Source organism: Nilaparvata lugens, chromosome 3, assembly GCF_014356525.2.
Source record: "Nilaparvata lugens isolate BPH chromosome 3, ASM1435652v1, whole genome shotgun sequence".
In the NCBI taxonomy this organism is placed as follows: domain Eukaryota; kingdom Metazoa; phylum Arthropoda; class Insecta; order Hemiptera; family Delphacidae; genus Nilaparvata; species Nilaparvata lugens.
In genome coordinates this window covers 17719708-17745143 of record NC_052506.1, presented here as the reverse complement: position 1 = coordinate 17745143, position 25436 = coordinate 17719708, and the positions used below count along the sequence as shown (strand labels likewise).

At 33.5% G+C, this 25436-nt stretch overlaps 1 protein-coding gene across 1 annotated transcript; it reads left to right on the top strand.

The window, feature by feature from the left end:
* Positions 1–497: 497 nt before the first annotated feature.
* LOC111049313 (probable elongator complex protein 2) lies at positions 498–24846 on the top strand. The gene is made up of 13 exons (XM_039423137.1): positions 498–787; positions 2471–2663; positions 3079–3213; positions 3887–4102; positions 4827–5048; positions 9555–9778; positions 11534–11674; positions 12159–12348; positions 12881–13030; positions 13682–13847; positions 14695–14831; positions 16195–16534; positions 24622–24846. The coding sequence occupies exons 1-13, from the start codon at positions 650–652 to the stop codon at positions 24782–24784; spliced, it is 2415 nt and encodes an 804-aa protein (XP_039279071.1). The 5' UTR covers positions 498–649; the 3' UTR covers positions 24785–24846.
* The last annotated feature ends 590 nt before the right edge of the window (positions 24847–25436 follow it).

Here is a 25436-nt window from a genome sequence, read left to right as displayed (position 1 = left end):
AAATCTAGTTTGATAATATAAAATTATGAAAGTAAATACGCTTTGAATTAAGCATGATTAACTAAAAGTGTAAATAGAATAAAAATTACCTTTGCTCTCATAACTGAATGAGAGAATAAGATGAAAACTTAGTAAAGGATGTCCTGCTCTATCGGTTTCTGCTATGCAAATGGAATGAAACGAAAAGGAAATGCTGCAAGCAAGAATGTGGATTTCGTAGCGGATCTCATAGTACCAACCTTTTAATATTCACTCTTGCAGAATATTATAATTTGAATCATTTATCTCTTGAGATTCATTCTTTATCCATTATTAGAATTTAAATATCATTAGTTTATTATATATATTGATTTGGAGTGAATCGTTCAGAAATGAACCTTTTTACAAAATTTATGTTAGTCAGCCTCAAGACTCGACTCGACTCGACTTCTCGACAAAGCTGAAAGTCGATACTTGTTGACGGAAAAAGCAAAAACAAAACAAGAAAAGCAGAAAAAACAAAATAGTAAAGTAGGAAAGGAAGGAAACATGGCAGGCAAACAGATTTCTAACCTCTAAGTAAACATTTTCCAAGTGAAATTTGTCTTGATAATATAAAATTTAATATAGGTACTTATTACATAATCTCACTTCAGATAAGAGAAAGAATATGACTCCAGCAAAATGTTATTATGAGAATATTTATACATCATCTGCATGCAATGCTACTCCACATTGTGTTGATTGGAGTGATAATGGTCTCATAGCTTATGGTGCTAGTAATAATGTAATACTCTACAAGCATAATGTAAGTATTCTAATATATAACATTGATTCTATTCTAAAAACATTACCGCGACTTGCACTTGACAATTTTTTGTTGAATTGGCAAAGCCTATCAACTGCAGGCCAAAAGTTTATTTAGGAATATATAGTATATGAACAGTCTCTTGCTCTTTTGTCCTAGTTAAACTCATTCAGAAGCATAGATACTTAACCTTCCTCTCACCATTCTACTGAAGTCAGTTTACATTTTACGTCCGAGCAATAAGTAATTAATATTTTCGTGTCCAGTATTGTGCCACCGAAATACCATAGGCATTTCCCTACCACAGATCGTCGTTGGTGCATTTTGTTGGGCAGAGTGCACGCTCTATAATGTCAAGTATCCTGACGATCACCACACTCGCAGTACAAATCGCCGGGCTGTATTTAATACCATCTAGCCCTATTCACTCTTGTTGGTGCAACCCCAGTTCTAAGTTGGTTTAACATCGCCAGTTTAGGTCAAGCCCTGATGGTATTGGTGCTTGTTTTGGGAATCATAGAGGTGGATTGGCAGACGTAGAGGGTAGAGCCCATAACACCCGTCCTAGATTTTAACCATGAAGGCGGTGGTTGCTCTATTTAATACATTACATGTCGTCTATCAAACGTTTGTACCGCTCAATATATTCAGTTTTAGCACTACGTACTCCCGGTTTTTGCAATGCCTGCCGCTCGGTTTTTCATACACCCTGTTATTAGGTGATAATTTTCATTGAGTGCTGTGTCAACATTCTTAGTACGTGTAGACCTATTCCACATAGGACATGCATATTCGCCTGTTGAGTAGCTTAATGCTTGGGCTGTTGTTACTAATACTGCCGGCTTTGCAACCCATCCACTACTTCGAATTTTCCACCGGGGAATGTTTCTTGTGTTTCTTCGCGAGAATGTTTCAGCATTGCACTTTGACGATGAGCTTCATATGTCCAATATAACTCCAAGGTAATTTGGCGTCTCTCAGTGTTCCAGCATCTGGTTGTTCCATGTAACATTCAGACGTCTCTTTGCTTTTCTAGATTTCAGATGGTGGGACATACTATTGTTTTAGCTGGATTTGGTTTTAGGGAGTTTGCTTTATAGTACTCTGATAGACATTGTTGGGCATTGGTGAGTTTTTTCTCAACTCCAGGAAAAGTTTGATCCCAATGCAAGAAATGTTCTGTGTCTGTAAAGATAGATTGATCATTGGTGTAGAGATTGAGACAGATTGAAAAGTAATGGTGACAGCACACAACAGTGGGAACTCCCATTTATTTGATTTCTCCATAAGCTTTTACCTCCAAAGCTGACATGAAAGCGTCTGTTCTTCAGTAGTGATTCTAACATTTTTGCTAATTGGTGGTCTCCTGTTGTTGTGAGTATTTTTTTGTAGAAGCAGCCTATGGTTTACTATACATATGCAACCGATAGGTCCACATATGCAATACCTGTTATGAGTTTTTCCTGGAAGTCCTCTTCAATGTGCTCTGTCAGCTACAAAACTTGGCTTGTACAGTTCTTTCCTGGTCTAAATCCAGCTTGTTGGGGAATGAATGCGTTCCAAATATGTACCTTAATAATATGTACCTTTACTAAAATTCTGAAAATGAGTAGATTGGAATTTTAATCATTAGTTATTTATGGAGTAGGTTGAAAAACTTTAATGATGATTTGTTTGTTTAAGGATGATGGAGGTGGATCAGTGATAAGGACTCTTATTGGTCATAAAGAAAGAGTGAATACTGTTCGTTGGGTGAGAAATCCAGAGAAAATCTCTGTTACTGAAACTGTGGTTATTTCAGGCTCTTCTGATAAGAGCATTATTATCTGGACTATCGATAAAAAGGGAGAATGTTTGAAGAAGACTGTTCTTGAAGGTAAGTAATGTCCAAATTCTATCAAAATTCAATGCTCATAAACGGTCTTATTACATCATGTGAAAACCCTTTCTATCTTCCCAGACATTGTTTTGTTATGAGTATTTACAGCTCTAAAAGATTCACGAGCTTTGCTGTATAAAGTTATTAGGAAAATATTTATCATAAACTTTAATTTCTCCTTCAGGGAATATAATATAATTCTACCTCATTATCTTCAAATAAATGGTAGGTTAATGGTAGAGGTAAATCCTGAACAAAATAGACGCTAATTTTGAAAAATAAAATGCCTTATATGAAATAGAAAGATGACAAAAGAATTAGATTCTATAGTGCTGGATGATTCAGGTGTATACTGTATTTGTTGAATCTCTGACTTGTATTCCGTTATTTTAATTGTAATTTTTATTTTCAGGTCATTCGAATATTGTAACAGTTGTTGATGCAGTTTACCGTTCAAGTGATTTGGACAAGAAAGAGTTGTCAATATTCTCATCTTCTGTCGATTCCACCATCAAAATTTGGAAAGTTTCTAGAAATAAAAATGAAGGTTAGCTATCAGATCTTTATAACTGAATGTATAATTCCAGCTATTGTTAAAAAATTCATCTCAAAAATAAATTGAGAGTGATTCGAAGTAAATTGACAGTGAAAGTGAGATATGTTTAGTTAAGATCTAATTACCAAAGTGAGAGGAATAGTAACATCCAACCGCAAACGTTTCAATTCAGACGATGGTTTTAGAGCCAAGCCACATAATACGTTTTTTAGACGAGTCGGCAGGGCAGGCTCTCCGATTGGCTGATAGTGTTGGTGCTCGGGAATCAGCCAATCGCTGAGCTTTCTATCCTGCCGACTCGTCTTGAGACACTCAAGCACTGTGGCTTGGCACATAAACTCTATTGCGTTCTTCTGTCAGTCATTTGTTATAATAATATAGGAACTATATATTATCATAGAGAAAACAGGTTTCTCTACCTTATCCTATGCTTTTATTCACTAATGTACTCGTGCTTTGCAAGGAATAATTTGATTTCTTCAATATTTGATTGTTATAATAATATAAGAACTGTATATTATCATAGAGGAAACAGGTTTCTCTACCTTATCCTATGCTTTTATTCACCATTATGTACTCGTGCTTTGCAAGGAATAATTTCAATTTTTCAATATTTCTTACTCTTTATGTTTTTTTTTTCAACCAGACCATCTTAATGTTTCAGATGAGATACACTTGAATTCTATTGATATCCCTTCCAACGGACTTTGCTTGTCAGCTGCAATTACAACGTTCAATCATGGCAGTGACATTCTCGTAGCCTGTGGACTTGACAATTGCAAGATATCACTCTATTCCGAATCTGGAGATGACATTGAGGAATTGGGAAAACTGAAAGGTCATGATGATTGGGTGCGTGCTCTGGATTTCACACAGAATGGTGGGTACTCCTTCACTTTATGATTATAGAAGATTTCCAGGTGCTGATTTCTAAATCGTATCAAGACTTCTACACCCTCTTGCACAAAAGTATGTTAACTTTTAATCCCGATTAAATGTCACGAGAACCAATCAGAAAAGCTATCTTCTTAGAACTTGGAAAACCCTTCTCTGATTGGTTTTCGTGCAATTTAATCATGGTTAAAATTTAACAGGCTTTTGTGCAACTTGGCCTAAGACTATTTTTATTTCCTTCAGGCCCGGTTTCTATAATTCTTATCAAATCTAATGGACAATTAAACCTAGATTCAATTCAATATAAGTATCCTAGAAACAGGGTCTCTGTCTGTTATAACAATTATGGATTTTAAATCTATAAATGTTATACTACTTATATCTGGAATAGTAATGATGCTTAGTAATGATAGTGGTGATGCTTAGGGTACCGTAATAGATATAGTTTTAGATTTTTTGGAATTTTTGTATTATCTGTTGTAGCATAAATTAGTATTAATTTGATGATAACCTCGACACATATATTATATAGTGAGGTATCATTTTCTAAACCCTGAATATTGTTATATTAAAAAATATGTAATATAATGTAATGTATGTATGAATTTATAAATAAACTCATCTTGATGTGTCGTCCAACATCCAGAGGAATTATTAAAAAAAAAGTTATATGCTACTTATCCTGATCGCAATGATGTTTTTTTCAATAGGAGATGATGTCCTATTGGTCAGTGCCTCCCAGGATACGACCGTACGAATATGGCGTTTCTCTCCGTCTTCAAACGCAGTCATTGATCCTGAAGACCAAATCACTCAGAAAAAGCAAGTGATTGAATTGGGGAAGCGGCCTCTTGATGTGACTTTGGAAGCTGTGTTGTCTGGCCATGAAGGATGGGTGTATGGAATAGCTTGGCATCCTACCGCAATTGAAAGTAAGTCTTATCCAAGTGATACTTTTTACTGTGTTAGACTCTGTTAGTGTTCTTCTTCTTTCTTTAGGTATGTAGCCTAACTATAATTTAGAAGTGTATAAATACTGCTTGAATTAATATTGAAACTTTATATGTACCAGTGCCAGTGAAAAAAGTGAATATTCACAAGTGAAACCATACAAATAAATAAATAATTTTATTCATGGAGGCAACAGGTAAAAACCCCATTTTGCCTCCTTCACACATTATAATCATACACTATACAATCCAAAAATGTATTTTAAGAATTAAGTATGAAGAAATGTTGAAAAAACAAGAAATGTAATGTAAGTGAAATAATAAGAAATAGAAATTAAATGAATCAAAAGTATGTCAAATGAATGAGAATGAAATTAAATATAAGATTTTAACAATTTTAGAAAACTTGAAATCAATAATTACTGTATTCAATTAATCAATTATCAATAAACTACAATAAATTAATCAATAGGCCTGAAAAATAATTATTCAATCAATCAATAAATCACAACAAATAAATCAATATTTATAATGAGAAAATTAAAGTACATACAGTATGTTTATACAACATGTTATAGACACATTGTAAAAGAATGGAATGTTGATATAATTCTATTGAATATCATTGCAATGAATTATCGTTTCTCTATACATTTCTATTCATTCTACTATTTTTTTCTAATTATACAAAGAATAATACAGTATATTATTAATAATTGATAATTATTTAGATAAATTTTGGAATATTGTGTTTATAGAGATTGTGGTTCAGAATTTTCACTATCGATTTATAGGTGTACTAAGACCGGCCACTAACGATACTGCAGGCTTGTGAAGCACGTTTGTACAAGCTTTTGTGTATTCGGCGAAAAGCTTCAAGCGAAACAGCTGTTTGACAAAAGTTTCAAACCTAAAAATCTGGTGTGGCGCACTCACACAACTTTCCTTGCCGTTATGAAAATTGATCACCTGACGCTAGTATTCACTCGCATCTCAATCCTACTATTCAAAGATCTGAGCCAGCTGGTGACAGGACAATAACGCTGGATACACACGAGATCTGCTATCTCTTCATAGTGAATGATTTAATAGAATCAACAATTGCCAATAGTTTGCAATTTAATAATCACATTTTCTCAAATTTCAAGCTTATTTTCAATTTTAGGTGAAAATGTTACTGGACATAAATTGTAGAGATTTTCATGTTCAATCTTTTCCACTCAAAATTTTTCGTTTAAATTATATCTGAGACCTGATAATTGGAAATCTAAAATTAAACTTTGCATATATGGGGCGGAGCTCCTAAAATTTTTACAGATATGGGACTTGTGGCAGTTTATATAGCTTATCAATGACTGTTTTAGGTATAAATTTGATCAAAATCGTTGGAGCCGTTTTAAAGAAAATGGCGAAAAACCCTGTTTTTGACAACATTTTCGCCATTTTAGCCGCCATCTTGAATTGCATTCGATCGTAATTGTTAGTGTCGGATCCTTATAGTGTAAGGACCTTAAGTTCCAAATTACAAGTTATTCTGTTAATTGGGAGATGAGATACCGTGTACACAGACGCACATACACTCATACACACACACAAACACACACATGCACACACACACACACAACACACACACACACACACACACACACACAGACAAATACCCAAAAACACTTTTTTGGACTCGGGGGATCTTGAAACGTATAGAAATTATAAATTGGGGTACCTTAACTTTTTTCGGAAAGCAATACTTTCCTTACCTATGGTAATAGGGCAAGGAAAGTAAAAAGAAGCCACCCAAAAATATAATGATCATTATAAGTTAATGATACAAAAATAATTCAATCTCAAATAGAGCTGCGAAGAAAAAAACAAAGAATCGAAGACACAAAAACCTAACCTCAAATTTGAACAGATGGTTTCGCTTGAAGCCTTTCGCCATAGACACAAAAATCTTGTACAAGCGTGCTTGACAAGCCTGCAGTATCGTTTTTGGCCGGCCAAAGAGTTGTTTCAAGTTTGATGGTGGTCTGTCCATATTAAATTGTCTAGGGTTATTTATTTGTTGATGCAATTAAAGAATTATGTACCTGATAGCTATGTAAGGTCAGCTTATTTTGCATTTTTTTTTCAAAGTATTCTTTTATATGGCGTGTTGTTTTGGGGTAACTGTAGCCATGTTAGCAGTGTGCTTTCACTTCAGAAAAAAGCCATCAGGATATTAGCAGATGCTCGTTAATAGCACTGAACATTTTTTTCTTAAGTTGAGGATCTTGACAATCATAAATCTTTATATATACACTGTTCTTATTCATGTAAAAACAAAGGTAGAAAAAAAAATTCCAAGACATACCATACATTCTTATGCAACAAGGCCCCCTGTGGGTTGGGGGAGCTTTGAGTCGATCATCGTACTCAAGAATGTGTTGAAAACCAGAATTCACCCACAGTATCCATGCTTCTCGTAGGAGGCGACTAAAATGGACCTCCAGGCAACTCCAGAAGTTGCCTTGCCTTCAAACCCACGGGATCTGCCCCATCAGGGCAGTTTCGGAGGGGCAAAAAGAAAAACCCAAGAGATCAGAGATGGGTGAAACTACAGGCACAAATGTAGGTCAAGAGACTAAGTAGAGGGTGACCAGGTGCTCTAGACGCAATTTGGCGACCCCTCCTTCAGCGAAAGGACCTACAAAGAAGCCAGGAGTGGAACTCACGTAGGTCACGAGTTTGTGGGTGGAGACCAAAACTCACCACTGCTCAGAGAAGGTTGGCCATTCAGGCAAAAGTTCTTGAGAGAGGTGAGGCTTTTTGACCCTGCAGAGTTTCGGAGGGGCAAAAAGAAAACCCCAAGAGACCAGAGATGGGTGAAAAACCAGGCACAAATTTTTTAATGTAGGTCAAGAGACTAAGTCCAGGGTGGCCAGGTGCCCTAGAGGCAATTTGGCGACCCCTCCTTCAGCGGAAGGACCTACAAAGAAGCCAGGAGTGGAACTCACGTAGGTCACAAGTTTGTGGGTGGAGAGATCAAAACTCACCACTACTCAGAGAAGGGCGGCCATTCAGGCAAAACTTCTTGGGAGAGATGAGGCTTTTGAACCTGCCGAGTTTTGGAGGGGCAAAAAGAAAAACCCAAGAGACCAGAGGTGGGTGAAACTCCAGGCACAAATGTGGGTCAAGAGGCTGAGTCGAGGGTGGCCGAGCGCCCTAGAGGCAGTTTGGCGTCCCCTTCCTCAGCGGTAGGACCTTCAAAGAAGGCCAGGAGTGGACCGCAAGTAGGTCACGAGGATCAGTCTGAAGAGACTGCCAAGCATATCACACTGGATTGCAACAAGCAACCGGGTAATGAATGGGACGTTAGTATAGGGAAAAGCTCGTGGTTCTTATAAAGAACACAGGTATTTCCTAACTAACATACTACTTGGGAACACAATAAGCTTCGGTTGACGTGTGGGGTTCTTTGAACCTTTGGATCCTTGAATCCGTCCCTTCAAAACAATAAACAATATTCAACAAGAAATAAGAATATACTGAATATACCATTCCAAAGGCTTTCAAAGTCAATGAATAGCTACAATATTATAGGACTGAAACTGTACAATAAGTTACCTCTAAGCTTAATAAATGAGTCTTTAGATAGATTTGAAATGAAACTTTTCAACTGGTTAGTGAAAACACCAATGTATTCTATACAATAGTTCTTGGATTCCGATATGATTATTGATGTCTGATTCCTTGATTGCTTAAAGCTTTTCGTTATTGTCTTAACCATTTTGACTGGGCCTTGTTCAGTACTGTGTTTGTGTAGTGATGAATATTTGAATTCTGGGTTTACTTTAGATGTAGTTATGTTTGTATTTATATATGTATACTGTATATACTTTCAATTACAATAACTTATAACCGTCTGGCTTGTATAATGTCTAGTATTAGTTTTGACTTTGTCTATTGCCAATGTTGCTTGATGACAGTAAACATTTATTTTATTTACAATGAGTTGTATAATTCAGCAATAACGCCCAGTATATTTTCAAACTCCTGCATCATCAAAACAACAAAGCTGCATAAATAGTGAACTGCTAGCAAATATCATTTTATTCCATTGCATGCACATGTAATTCCTTTTTGAACATAAAAATACAATACAGTACTAACATTTCAAACTTCTACCTAGTCTAAGATCACAACCCGAGGATGACTATCCAGCCGAAATATCACGTCAAATTTCAATAACTTATAAACTTGATAGTTTCAAAAAATAGATTGCTGTCGTTAATTTATAAAAGTTTTAATTGGCTTCTAACATGTATCACTTATCCTGAACAATGTCCACTTTCCAATTTTAGTTGTTATTTTCATCCGTTGAACACAAACTAAGTTCATAAAAGAATAAAAAATTCAATGTATGGATAAACAAGAATACGTTTTAGGATAAAATGTGAACGATTCAATCAAATTTTCAAATTTCATCATGTAAGAATTTTTTTTTTGAAGATGGCACGATAAAACAGCCAATGCAATTGCTGACAGCATCACTTGACAAAACGTTGATAGTATGGGCACCAGACAAGGACTCTGGAGTGTGGCTTGAAACGTCTCGTATGGGTGAGATGGGAGGCAACGGACTTGGCTTCTATGGAGCATGTTACAGCCCTCATGGAAACTTCCTCCTTGTTCATGGCTTTCAAGGAGGAATTCATCTGTGGAAGAGAAAAGAGGTAACAAAGTTGATCCAGTTTAGTTTAGAATGCTTTGAAAATTTACTGTAAACAGAGTACACTTTTAATATAGCTTCTATAGTGAGGTCCACGTTCAATCAATCAATCAATCATATTTATTCATCAAATGTACAAGTACATTGAATATTGTCACATACACATGTTGTCACATAAAACAGAGAAAATTAAAAGAACAAAACATCACACAAATACAGTCAATGTCAAGATACCATAAAATTTACTCCTGAACAAATTCCTGAAAGTACAAAGACATTTCCACCAAATAGTCCTTCAGATGAGCTTTGAAACATCTTATATTTTCTATAGACTTCAAATTACTAGGCAGCATGCTAAACTATCTATCACCTATATAAGTTGTCCTCCTTTTAAAGATTTCCAAGACCTCTGTTCAATAATAATGATAATAATGAATTGACAAAAGTTATTATGACATTTGAAAGTAAATTCTCTTCTGGGCCAGATGATATTCCAGTGGCAGTTATAAAAATGTTTTACCAACAATAATTGAGCCATTGACTCATATAATAATTGACTCAATTCATATGGCAAAACTTGTGTGAACTTGAATCTCAAGGGGAAATAGCTATTATTTTTCAACGTTGTTCTCCTATCTTTCTCCACTGCTAATATAACGTGGACCTCACTATAGGATAGTGGCTTCTTAGTTAACTCTTGCCAGATCTGCATAAATAATCGAAGGAAGTGCACCTTTCACTTTTTCGTGAATCCTTTTGATTAGCTCTTGTCTCATATCTCAATGCTTTCGTTATCATATTGTATCCATTTACTCATCAATACAATATTACAAAACATAATATAGATTATGCTAATTCAGTATTGTTATAATTTAGTATTGTGCCAATCAGTTGATTAAACGCTAAACAATAATAAACTGAACCAGTAGCTTCAATAAATTAGTAGTTTCTTCTTTTGTCTTCATCCTACTTGAACTGTTGATATTAATTATAATAAATTGTGTTGTTAACTTGAACTTTTACAACAGTACTCACGGTTTTCTTGTTTGTCGGACGCGTTACAAGAAGTAGCTAGGTGTTCCTAGCTAGGTACTCCTAATGAAACGGGACACGAAATGCACCCGACAAACAAGAAAACCGTGGGTACTGTTGTAAAAGTGTAAGTTAACAACATAATTTATTATAATTAGTTGTTAGGCATGTTGTGACGTAGACCGCTGTATAGTCATGCTCTCTTTCATGGAAGTGCATTGTCCAAGCACTACAAAGCAATCTGGGAAAACACATTTTTCGAATATCTGCTTGTCAGTTCTCACTCAGACATGTTGATATTTCGATTCTCATCAATTGTTGATTTGTTTACCAACCAAGAGATCTTTCTGAAGTATCTAATATTTTGTAACATAATCAATTGTACTGTTTTTATTGAAAACCCGTTATAAATTAATTATTACCATGTAATCATATAGGTATATACTTTTTTCCATTAGGGCTACTTTTGAATAGAAATAAAAATAAAAAACTTACCCTTTTTAAAATTGTTTATTTACTTGATAATGGCACCATGGCCGAAACATGTCGTAAATAAACACTTTTTTAAAAAGGGTACTTAGATTTTCATTTTTATTTCTAGATAATATACTATTTTTTCATTCAGCTTTATACCGTCAAGGTGTCAACCAGCTACAATTTCATGAACTGAGCTCTAAAAAATGATTGTTTTAAGTTGAGATACTAAAAATAAATTTTCATTGCTTAGGAATTGTGGGAGCCAGAAATCAGTATTACGGGACATTTCTCTGGAGTTGTAGATTTGACATGGGAAGCAGTACATGGAAGGTACCTTCTATCTGTTTCGTTAGATCAAACTACCAGGCTACATGCTCCTTGGAAGACTAAGGTATACCACTATATTCTCGACTTTGTAATGAAAGCTCTACCAACTAATGATTAATTCATGCATTATACTTGTACTAAAAGTGGGCTACTTCTAATAATTCTGTTATTTATATCTAATCTTTATCTTCAATTTAGCATTCATCTTTTTATTCGCACTATTTAAAAGTATCATAATCCTTTAAAGTGCATCTAGTTTACATGTGGTAGATTCAAATTTGAAACTTGACATTTTTTCTAAAGATTCTTGTTTCTCATAGTGGGTGGAAGGTTGGTGAGGTGGAAAATTTTACCTGAAATTCATATTTCTCAGAGTTTATGTTTTTTATATTGTGTGCTATAGACTTTTATTTCAATAGAATATGTGTCTAAACTTGATCTATTTGATTTACTAGAATAATCAAACACCAAATATGATCCTTACTTATAACTGTAACAGATAATAATCTTTGACAATACTTAACCATTTGATGCATTTTCTTTAACAGAAAACTTGGCACGAAATGGGTAGACCTCAAATCCACGGACATGATATGGCCTGTATCGCAGCTCTTCCGGAATTTCAGTTTGTATCAGGCGCAGAAGAAAAAGTCATCAGAGCTTTCAAAGCCCCCAATAATTTTCTTCAAAATTTTGAACAACTTTGCCTGACTTCTTCTTCATATCAACTAGTATCAAGTAAGTTAGACTAAAGATTTTCTCATTTTCACTGTCTATTGTAGAAGAAGATATTCAACAATACCTAACTTATGTTTTAAAAAAATCTCATTTTCACTGTCTATTGTAAAAGAAGATATTCAACAATACTAATGTTACTGAGTAAATAAATAGCCTAATATTTAATTTTTCAGACATCAGCGAGTTCACTTGTAGGCTATGTAAAATTATGAGATTTTCTTAGCCGACCATTTTTCTTGGATATTCAATCAAATCAACAGATTTTACAGATTATTACTCGGGGTTCAAAAGTGGTAAGTGTTCTCTCTATGATATTGATTATTATTTCATTTTTCAAATGTTGTTCGTGCAGTTAGTCAAGTTCTATTATTAAGAATTGGAAAAATGTGAATAGCGCATCTACTAGTCTCAATTTTATCATTTCTCATTTTCGGGAAGAAATTAGTTTTCTTCTTCCTCAACTGAATGTTGTGATTTTGCTAGTATACATGTTACCTTACTGCTATACAAATCTAAAATGATATTTTTGTAGATCTACAGGAGACAGCCCTCGGTGCGGCCATACCTGCGCTTGGATTGTCCAACAGGGCTGTCTACTCTGCAGAGGAAAAAGACAACTCCGAAGACAAACTATCCAGAGAACAGTACAGCGAAGTATACTTTGTACCTCAGGATTTGAAAGGTTTGAATTAACTTTTTCTTGAATTACCTTCCCATTATTACTTTGTTTACTGATTTTTAAATGCTCTATAAGCATGTACGATTCAATTTTTGTGAATATCTCCGATACAAATACAACTCTTTAGGTCTATCCGATTATTGGAATTGGAATTTTGACATTGGGAATACCAAAAGTATTTTTCATGAGGCAATCTTTGAATCACACTATCTATATAGTCTGAAAATACAATTCAATTTATTAAATCGCTAGAATCAAACATACTATATTTCGTGAATATCTTCCTTCCCTGAATGGGGTATGATTTACTAGTGAATAAAAAAAGGACAACTATTCTCAATGATCGATATAAATAAGTTGCATTAAAAATCACAACTTTGCAGTATAACTAGTGTTACTGTATTAATCAACTGTTCACTCAAATTCCTGCATTCAACTTTTACAATCCAATAATTCATATTTTACTGATACTATAATCTTTAGATTGAAATTGAACATAGCTTCATTGTTTCATGTGTTTCACAATATTTTTGAAAAATTACAACAAATATGACTCGAATGTAGTCGTTATGTTGTATTATTTGCCAAAATTGTATAGTCTTTTTGTTAATAAATATAATATATATTATTAATTTTGTTTAATTATTGTTCCAGTCCCTCCAACAGAAGATAATTTGAGTCAAAACACTCTATGGCCTGAAGTAATGAAACTTTATGGTCATGGCTACGAATTGTACAGCTTGGCAACTTCGAATGATGGAAAGTTGGTTGCATCTGCTTGCAAAGCTACATCTGAAGAACATGCATCCATCCTATTATGGTGAATACTTGAAAGAATTTGCAATAACACCAACTCATATATCATTCATTTTTGCACATTACTATTATTCCACTTGTTTACTTGTCTTGTAACTTACTTACCAAATTATCGAAACTGAAGTTATTATAGTACTTCATTTTACTCTGTAAACTTGAAACTCTCATTCAAGTGGGAATCTTAACATTTTGAAATATTTTATTTTTCATGGCAGAAATATTGTGAGCGGCTTCAAAAATGGTTCATGTACTTATTAGAATTCGAAGATTAGAAGTATTTTTTAAATTTAAAAATAGTTTTTGTGTGATTTGAATTGTAAATTGAGTAATATTGAAGAATTTTGACGTGACACATAACCTAGCTACATTTAGACTGTTGTATAAATTAGAATTGGAACCGTTTTGGGCTTATAAGCCTGTGCTACTTTTCTGTAAGTTGTGTAATTCTCAATGATTGAATAAATAAATAAATAAGTTCTTATCAGAGTTTAGTTCATAATTTTAATGTAGAAGTGGACTACTGAATGATGCTCTGTGATTATTTTGTTGGCCTGTTTAAGTGTTGGAAGGAACCGACTGGCTTCAACCACAACCGAAGAAACAATCAGTCTCTAAAATTATTACATTTATTTGAAGATTTTGATAAGGTGATTCCTGTTCCTGATAAATCTCGTCGAAAATAAAGTGGGATTCACTTCATACTGTCACCACCATTGGTTGAATGGGAAGCATTGATATAATTTATTAGGAATTTTGGCATTTTAAAGTGAATCCTACTCTATATTATTCTGTATTTGATAACTTTCAGACTTCTTCTTTGATTCATACATTTGTTATTTATTTCGTTGCAGGGATACCAAAAAATGGCAGAAAATACAGAAGTTAACTTGCCATCAGTTGACAGTGACACAAATGGCGTTCTCTCCGGATGACTCATTGCTTCTAGCTGTCTCAAGAGACAGGAGTTGGTCCTTGCATAATCGATCAGGTCAGTAATATTTTTCCATCAATTCAACTGTTATCAAGGTTCTTATGTAATAATTTCCTTCATTATTTCGAAATTGAAGCTATATTGATGTTGAAACAGTTTATCGATTGTGCAAGTGCCCGCCATCAGTAAGGCAGAAATTTAAACTGGTTCTATTGATTATATCAATGATGAGTCTATTCTCATTACTGAAAGATAATGTAATGCTATTTGATGGCATTCTTATATAAATAATAAGGGTGTATCAATATTCAATTCAAATATCAAATACCATATTTCAAATATTCAACATGCAATACTTTATGATGGCATTATTATACAAAGAATAAAGGTGGATATTATTACTGGTAAGGTATTTTCAATATTCATTTCCCTGTAGAAAAATTACTCTGCTACCGATTTATGCAATATTAGTGATGGAATCACTCTAGCTATCATAAATTATCAAACGTGTAACACAACACCAACCTACAGCCACCTCTAATAGGTGTCCCGTTCTAAAGAGAATGACAACATCGCACAAGTATTTCCAGTCAACTTGTCAGCCCGATTTGATAGATTTAAATGCATTAATAATAGCTCAAGTTATAAATAGAAATAAAAATAAAAATCTCAGTACCCTTTTTCGAATTATTTTATCACAAAATGTTTCAACATTGATGCCATTTTCAAGTGATGTAAAATTATGAAGTAAAATATGAAACATGTTATGATAAAATAATTCAAAAAAGGATACTGAGATTTTTATTTCTATGTATATTACAAGATGCCCTATACAGAAAAGAAAGCTTAAGTTATGCATTGAATGTAGCTGCTGACATCTGATCTTGGACTTACGTTAAGGCTTGTTTCACACTTATACGGTTCTATTCAGTTCGGTTAGTTTCAGTCGCTGCCGAAAACGAATTGATACTTTCATACATACAATGTTCTCACACGGTTTTTATTAGGTTTTGTATTTTCTTCCTAAACACATGCGGTGTTTAGATTTTCACAAATTCTCATGAAACCTATTTGTGTCGACGGGGTGTTCGGTGCTGTGCGGTTTCTATTCGGTACCGAATTACCGTTTCACACTTGTCGTAATCGACCGAAAACAAACAGGAAACTATCCGAACCGAACGGAACCGTATGTATGTGAAACAAGCCTCACAGTGCTGTCAACTTATTAGAGTTTGCTGCGACAACTATATAACTTTTCCCTTAATAATGTTGATTCTTTACCTATCATTCATATCATTTGTTTATTATTCAATGTGAAATAATATTAATACTGATAATTTTGTTCTATTAATTTTTATTCTTGTATAACTCACATTTTGTTTTTGTGATTCAATCTCGTTAATTTTGTTTTATTCGACAGGTGAAATGCAGTACGACCTGTTGCACAAAAGTGACAAGAAGACAGGCCTGCACCAACGTATCATCTGGTGCTGTGCGTGGACCCATGACTCGCTGTACTTTGCGACTGGCTCGAGGGACGGAAAGGTGGTGCTATGGTCGGCCAGCAGTCACAAGCACGCCTCAGTCATCGATCTGCCCAAAGAGTCCATCACTGCCCTGGCCTTCGCCCCCGCTCACGCCCCTGCATCCAACCAGTATCTGGCTGCTGTTGGCTGTGAATCTGGAGAAATAGGCCTCTACACCTTCACTGTCAACCAAACTGAAGCCAGCTGGAAATTGTTCTTCACTATAGACAAAAAGTATCCTTTTTGAAGTTTGAAAGTTACTCTGCATATATGATAATTTCCAATGTACCTCGAATACATGGATATTTGCATTCTAGGTAGGCTACATTGATAATTTCAAAAACGCTTTTGACGAACAGAATTGAATTTACAGTACTAGGATCCACAAGAGTGCTATAGAGTCAACTTTGAAGATGTAATAGATTGATCTCTGGCACTGTCAACCGAAGTTTAATGTTTAGGGTCCATTCATTATGGTTCGGTTAGTTTCAGTCGCTGCCGAAAACGAATTGATACTTTCATACATACAATGTTCGCACACGGTTTTTATTAGGTTTTGTATTTTCTTCCTAAACACATGCGGTGTTTAGATTTTCACAAATTCTCATGAAACCTATTCGTGTCGACGGGGTGTTCGGTGCTGTGCGGTTTCTATTCGATACCGAATTTAAACCGAATTACCGTTTCACACTAGTTGTAATCGACCGAAAACGAACAGAAAACTAACCGAACCGAACGGAACCGTATTGTAATATTACATTTTTCTTCTCACATTTGAATCGAATCTTCAATTCGAGATCTATGGAACTTTATAGTAAATGTCAGAGTTATCAATAGACGGATAAACTTTTTGACGGAGAATTTATTATCGTAAATGTTTGTTGCATTGTTCCATGGTGTCACCGAGGCAGGGTTAACAAATTACTAAATAAATCGTTTATTTAAATCGAGATATATATAAAAATTTAAAATAACATTTTAAAATAAAGTTTTATTGAGAACAGATGTAGAATGTGAATTCTAAACTTGTAAATTATAATTTTGTGGTGACGTGTCTGTAGCGTGGACAATGAATTTTTGAGGTCTCTCTGTTCTGGCTTGTAGCTTTGCCTGTTCTGAGCTTCTTCTGAAAATGGCTTGCAACTGTAAACTAGATAAGTATTTTAGTTCGTAGTTACTTGAAATAATTAGGCTTGTAAGTTATTGTTCTTTGTATATTTCTGTGTTTTGCCAAAATTTCATCTGAAGATTATAAGTTAATTTGCTCTGAAAACTGGATTTCTCATTCATAGGCAATAGATCCATTCACAGTTTATCAAGAATCTATTTTATTGGAGCCGACAACTATTCTTAGGTTGATAGGTGTTAAATGCTATTCCAACCGTTTAAGGAAAAATTGGTAGCACGGCAAATGGTACCCCTGGTGGGACCGAATTACAAAATAATATGTCCCAAATGGTACACTATGAAATCCCTGGTTATAAAAAATTATTAGTAGGATAGATATCTTGATAGGTTGTGAGTGGTTTGTTGCTGAGTGGGAGATCGGTTCAAGAGAGATCAAGTTTTAATGAATCAGTGCATATTACAAAATGGCAAACATTAAAAATGATCTGAATCTTATAGCATTCTTAACACAAAAGTTTGATGAGCAAAATGCTAAATTTGATAAGCAAAATGCTAAGTTAGACCAAATGTTTAAAAATCAAAATGCTAGGTTTGATGATATGAAGCAAGAATGTACTAGCATTAGACTAGAGCAGGTTAGTATAAACCTTCTATTGAAAAATGCACATGAAACAGTGAAAGATAATCATGAAGATGAAAACAAATTGAAGCAGGATGATAGTAGTGTTAAGTTACAAGATCAACTCATTGAAGTTTCTGACAATGTAGGCCTAGTTACTGTTGTTGAAAAAATCAACCCTAATAAGATAGTAGAATTGAGTAAAGAAGTAGGTAGGGAGTTGTCTTCATTGAAAGTCACTATCAAGAAAGTACTATTGCTACATTGAAGGTTAGGAAAACAGTAAACAAATCAAATGTTTCTATGGATCAGATTACTACATCAAAAGTTAGGAAGATTGTAAACAAAATGAATGATTACATGAGACAGGTTTCTGTGGAGGTTAGGAACAATGTAAACAAAATGAATGTTGCTTTGAGTCAAGTTGATGAGTTTAACTTTCAACTGAGAATTGAAAAGGTGTATGTAATGCATTCTCAAGTGAACATGACTAACTTTTGTGAGCAAAATAGCTTTGTTGAAACAAATGAACCCATGGATAAAATTATGTTCTTGAAGAAAACAAAACGCAAAGTTTCCATTGATGTATTAGTATTCAAAGGTTGTTTCAAGTTGCTTACTTACAAGATGATGACTGTGAGTCACATGATGAAAGGGTATTCCCCAACACACAATGATTAGGAATCCTGTGTTATGCGGGATTCAGAATAGCATAATCGCTACACAGTGTATGGTAAGAGTCCATAATTGTGTCTTTTTTCTTTCCTATAGCATATTTTTCTTGGCCCTTGATCTTTTCAAATTTCAATTCTTTCCTGTCTTTGTGTAATATTCAGTAAATTTCTTCTATGATACATATCTTAACCAATCTTGTCCATAGTCATTTAAATTTGTATTTTTTCTGAAATAATATTAGAAGTTGAAATAGTAGCTTATTTTCCTAATCTTTAATTGTTGATAAAACTTAACTTTTCTAAAATATCCATTGTTGTGTAAATAATTGTTTGCTTGCGGTATATTTTTTCATCATGTATTACATATTTTAATCATGTCTATTTTTTTTAGGTATCATATTAGTAATTAGGTTTTTCAGAGTAATTATGTCCCATGTTCTCATCTTTCATTGCATATTGTGCCATAAGCCATATGTAATTAGGTTATAGTTTTCTTCTGGGCTTTTAACCCATTTTGCATTTTTTTTTTCTTTGCTGTCCAATACTTTGGATTTTTGGTAGACAAGTAGGTGTGATTTTCTTTTAGAGGTGTGGGCGTGAACCACATACGGCTGGACTCGATTATCTGACCTACTTGTTTGCGATATAAAAACCTTAGACTGCAACAATAATGTTTGTAAAACTTTTGCATACTTTTGTTTTTGTGGTCCGATACTAGTCTGCTATCACATTGCCTTACAGACATCTAGGAACTATCCACCCAGTCACAATAGTCAACATTTTTTTCCTTCACCAGTGTTTTGTGGGAGTGATAGCTCACAATTATAACAAATTAGAGTCATACTTGGAATTTACAAAATTCCATAGTAGTATATTTTATTAAATATACTTCCTCATGAAAGTTCAGTACTGACATGTAGGATAGGCTCTATTAATCTTTCTCTTCTTTGTATTGTTTTAGGGAATTTATTTACCCAGTTTTCTTTTTCTCTTGTTTGTATTTTTTAGGGAACTTATTTACCCAGTATTTCATCTTGATCATCTTGTATCATAATCTTGAAATGTTATACTTATTATACAGTCTTTAAATTTTAAATTATTTTAAAAAATAATTGGTTTAATTAAAACGTTGTGTTATATTATCAATTGAAATGAGTAAAGGCTAAAATTTTTCTAAAGTGTTTTGTAATTGATTTTTTCAAATTTTAAAACTGTTTGTTCTATAAATTTTGATATGATTGATTATCGTTTGAAATGGATGCTGGAGTGTATGTAGAATTTTTAGTGGGGTTGTTGATTAGAATTTTGCTGGTATGTGATTGTTTTTTTTTGAGATGGAAACCCATTATTGCCTAAAGAAGGAATAACAGAGGTTATGACTTAGAGAGGCAGTAATGAGATAATATTTTTTGTGTTGATTAATAATGTTGATTGCCATAGATGCAAAATAATGATTAATAATGTTGATTGCCATAGATGCAAAATGATGATTACTTATGAATATTGTTTGCCTTTGAAGCAAAATATTATTGATGTTTTGAATGGTTTCTTGTTTAATGATTGATAGTAAAGTTTTGTCATGAAATGTAGTTTGTGTTTAGAACATTGAAGAGTCGAAATAAACTATAGTATCCAACAAACGATGATTAATAATATTAAATAATTTGCTTTTTATACAATTTTTGAACAAAATTAAAACTAAATAATTTTGAAACCCTGAATGATAAATCATAAATGTGAAATGAACATGCTATAAATGAAATGTTATATTAAATAATAATGAAATGCAGATATATTATGAAATGATTGTGAATAGAAGACCAATTGTCTGAAATTATTGAAATATGTGTTGAAATTAAATTTTGTTGTGATAATCTGATGTTTTTTTTACAATTTTGATAATGATACAGGGTGTTATGAAATTATATTTCTATTTTGAAGAATGGATTAAATTTTGATATTTGAACAGTGAATAGATGAAAATGAATTTTTTTAAATTTATCATTGATATGTCCATATTTCACAATTATGTATTGCTGACTGTATAATAAGATGTAACAAATTTCAATTTCATATATATTAAAATTAATTTTATGTGTATTAGATTGTATGGATAGCCTAATCAAGTTTTTCTTCTTAGTTTATAAGCATTTTAAGACAACAGGTACAGCACAGACATTAACATGAAATAGTTATCATGTGAATCTCGAAATCAGTAACAAGTGAACGCCATGAAGAGTGTTAAGAACATTTGGTTGATTTTCAAACTAGTGTGACATAACTACGCCAATATCTACGCTGCGGCCTACACCAATAAATACGCCAATGTCAACACCAATAACTACGCCAAAATCTACGCCGATGCCTGTGCTGATGCCAACGCGAATATCTATGCCGATGCCTGCGCCGAAGCCAATATCTGCGCCAATGCTGATGCCAAAATCTGTGCCAATGCTGATGCCTACACTAATACCTACAACAAAATCAACACTAATAACTACGCCAAAATGCCAAAATCTATGCCGATGCCTGTGCTGATATCAATGCCTGCGCCAATGCCAATAGCTACGTCAATGCCTGCGCCAATGCCAAAATCTGCGCCAATGCTGCACCAATGCCAATAGCTACGCCAATGCCTGCGCCAATGCTGATGCCAACACCAAAATCAACGCCGATGCCTGTGCTGATATCAATGCCTGCGCCAATGCCAATAGCTACGTCAATGCCTGCGCCATGCCAAAATCTGCGCCAATGCTGCACCAATGCAATAGCTACGCCAATGCCTGCGCAATGCTGATGCCAACACCAAAATCAACGCCGATGCCTGTGCCAATGCCAATAGCTACGCCAATGCCAAAATCTGCGCCAATGCTAATGCCAATGCCTGCGCCAATGCCAATGCCTGCGCCAATGCCAATATCAACGCCGATGCCAAGCCGACACCAAAGCATACGCAAATAGCAATGCCAATGCTTATTGCTGACTCTGTATCTCAAACTTCAACACTACTGCATTACCTGGAGGTAATTGCCATCCATGTTCACATTCACAACTTTGAATTCAGAAGAACAGTCACAGTATCATGAAAGAATTGATTCAAAAAATCCTCTCCTAAATTATTCCTGTATGCAGAACTCTAACCTTGAAAGCTGAAAATATCAAAAAACCAAACCTTACCTAAATTAATCCTCACCTAAATTAATCCTGTATGCAGCGTCTATCTCTTTTCCAAAAAACGAATTACATTGTCATTTCAAGCCTGAAATGTACATTGTATAATTACAAATATGATACAAAATTTATGTGACTCTGTATTGAATTCGGAATGCAGCCGTCTACTACAAGCATGAGGCAATGCTAACTGAGATGTCACCTGTATCGAGTTTGGTATGCAGCAGTCGACTACAAGTATCAGCCCAACACTACGTGCATCCAGATCAGCCCAACACTTAACGTCATCACATTGGAGTCACACTTAACTGAAAATCATACTGAGTGCCTTAACGGACTGTTTTCCAAAATGTGCATCAATAAAATCAACCGCGTCAATAGTGAAAGAAATGAACATTTTTGATTTATTGAAATTTTATGTGAAAATTAAATGTAACAATTCATCATTCATTTAAAAAAAAAAAAAAATAATAATAATAATAATATAATAATAATAAATTTTTTCATTCAACATACTAATTTTTTTTATGCAATAAAAATTAAATTTTCTATCTATTAAATTGATGTGCAATTTCAAAAAACTATTCTTTACATATTAAACTTTCTGTTGAGATATTTTCTTTAAATTATAAAGCTAAATCAAAAGTAATATTGATATTCTATATTTTGAAATATTGTTTGGAAACATATAACAAACGCTATTGATGAATTTTTATAATAATTTTCAATATTTTTGGATGACATGTAATGTTTTTCTAGAAGAAATTGTTACTGTTCTCAAATTTAAATTTCAACAATTTTCATTAGGGTCAATGTAAATTTTTTCTTTAATTTTCAAACAGTAAAATTTTTTTATGTCAAGAGGGGGGTATTTGTAATATTACATTTTTCTTCTCACATTGAATCGAATCTTCAATTCGAGATCTATGGAACTTTATAGTAAATGTCAGAGTTATCAATAGACGGATAAACTTTTTGACGGAGAATTTATTATCGTAAATGTTTGTTGCATTGTTCCATGGTGTCACCGAGGCAGGGTTAACAAATTACTAAAATAAATCGTTTATTTAAATCGAGATATATATAAAAATTTAAAATAACATTTTAAATAAAGTTTTATTGAGAACAGATGTAGAATGTGAATTCTAACTTGTAAATTATAATTTTGTGGGACGTGTCTGTAGCGTGGACAATGAATTTTGAGGTCTCTCTGTTCTGGCTTGTAGCTTTGCTGTTCTGAGCTTCTTCTGAAAAATGGCTTGCTACAAATGTTGTCGTGGAGTTTTGCTCTAAATCATTTTCATTTATTAATGTTTTAGATTGAGTTTTATATAATTTTTGTGCAAAATTAGCTATTAGTGTAGTAAAGCCAATAGCCACTGTGTTTCAATCTGGAGAAATAGGTCTCTACACCTTCACTGTCAACCAAACTGAAGCCAGCTGGAAATTGTTCTTCACTATAGACAAAAAGTATCCTTTTTGAAGTTTGAAAGTTACTCTGCATATATGATAATTTCCAATGTACCTCGAATACATGGATATTTGCATTCTAGGTAGGCTACATTGATAATTTCAAAAACGCTTTTGACGAACAGAATTGAATTTACAGTACTAGGTTCCACAAGAGTGCTATAGAGTCAACTTTGAAGATGTAATAGATTGATCTCTGGCACTGTCAACCGAAGTTTAATGTTTAGGGTCCATTCATTATGTTTTGGTTATTATTCCCATAGAGAAAATGCTATACGCTATATTTTCTCTATGGTTTTACTCTGTTAATAGTGAATCTAGAGTTTGTAGTTCGATATAATTCCTCAACCGTTATGGCCTGATTGAGAATTTTAAACAGTCACTATTTCTCTTTAGCTTTAAGTTAGTTTTTAGTTTTTGACTTTTCCATGTACATTATCATGTATGTTTTGGAAAGAAATAAATAAATGACTGATTGAGCGCAGATTGTGCACTGAGATTGTAGGAAGGATTTTGTTATATTTTAAAAGATGTTAATACATATTTTTATTTTATTTGTTTTTTAAAATGCAAATGACACTAATGTAATAACATTGGAAGATAAAATAATAAGATAGTCCTTGTGCTATTTTCCTTCCAAATTTATAGTTGACAAAGTCCAAGATAAGGTTAGAATTTCACCTGTACAATTTTTATAAAATTTTAGTCCAAAATAAACATATTCTCTGATGAATCTTGTAGATATATTATGTACAATTGATAAAATATTTCTTAACCAGGGGCGTATTGGAAACAATTTCAGAAGTCCTGTAATCCAGGAAAAAGGTTCCACTCTCTATTCACTCTATTCTTGTAAAATTATCACATAGATCCACATCTAGTTTAAAACAGACTTTTTCCTCTATTTTGGGAATTGAAATTTTTAACAAACAGGCCTCTGATATGGGTAGAATATTCTGTTGACAATATTCAACTATATTATTTAATTAGCAAGAATCAAAATACGCATAATAATGTGGAAGTAAGTAAGCTGAATCGGTTATGACAACTATTTTTGAAAACATTCGAATTGTAAACACATCATAATAATTCTTTCCAATTTTATTTAAAAAATGAAAAATTTCGTTTCGCATTTGATATAAATATTTAGGCCTACCCTACAAATTCCACTCAAACTCTGTTAAAATTTGAACACTCTCTGATTACCTCGAAATTGTTTTGTCTCTAAATACGTTTCCTTGACTCTTATGTTGTATCAGCTCATCCCATTCGTTATCCATCAAAAGACTAGCGTTCAGGCCGAAGATGGGCAGAACCGAGAACGAAGACAGCGAATCAAAGGAGAAGGGCGTCTTTCAGTTAGCCAGCTGTGGATTGGATCATCTTGTCAGAGTTTATAACATTTTTACCGAAGTTGAGTAGTGTATACATTGTTATTTATCAATAAAAATTATTTGTAAATAAATTAAAGTTCTTATATTCAACCTTGATCATTGTAGTTGGTAAGGTATCAATATTTTAAGCACGTTTCATGAATCATAAATATATATTTCTCTTATTTGCTTTATTGAACAAATATACAAAATATTGATCATAACATTTGGAACAATATTACATTCTACAAAGAAATATCTGTGCGCGAAATATGATTTGTACTATTATAATCACTTGGATATATTTATAAACAAATTATAACCTACCGGTACTTGAAAAAAAAGTTTAATTTGGTTTATTCTTCGCCACAATCTATTGACTGGGGAATTTTCAGTGAAGAAACATAATGTTTTATTTCCACTTTAAAAGAAAGTGTGGTACATCAGTTATGACTTTGAGTTCCCTGATTCACTTGAATCCTGGAAGAATGTAGAATATGAAGAGATTTAGAGCTGTTAGCTCTTTCACCTTTATATCGAATAATTCAATTAATTTTCTTTCATTTTCATTTTAATATCAATTATTTTAATTCATTTTCATGTTCAAATTATCTGCGAAATACTGCTCCACAGGCGATTCAAGTGCAGAAAGCGTTTCATCAGTTTTTTTGCTTATGGACACAAAACTCCCAGATGAGAAA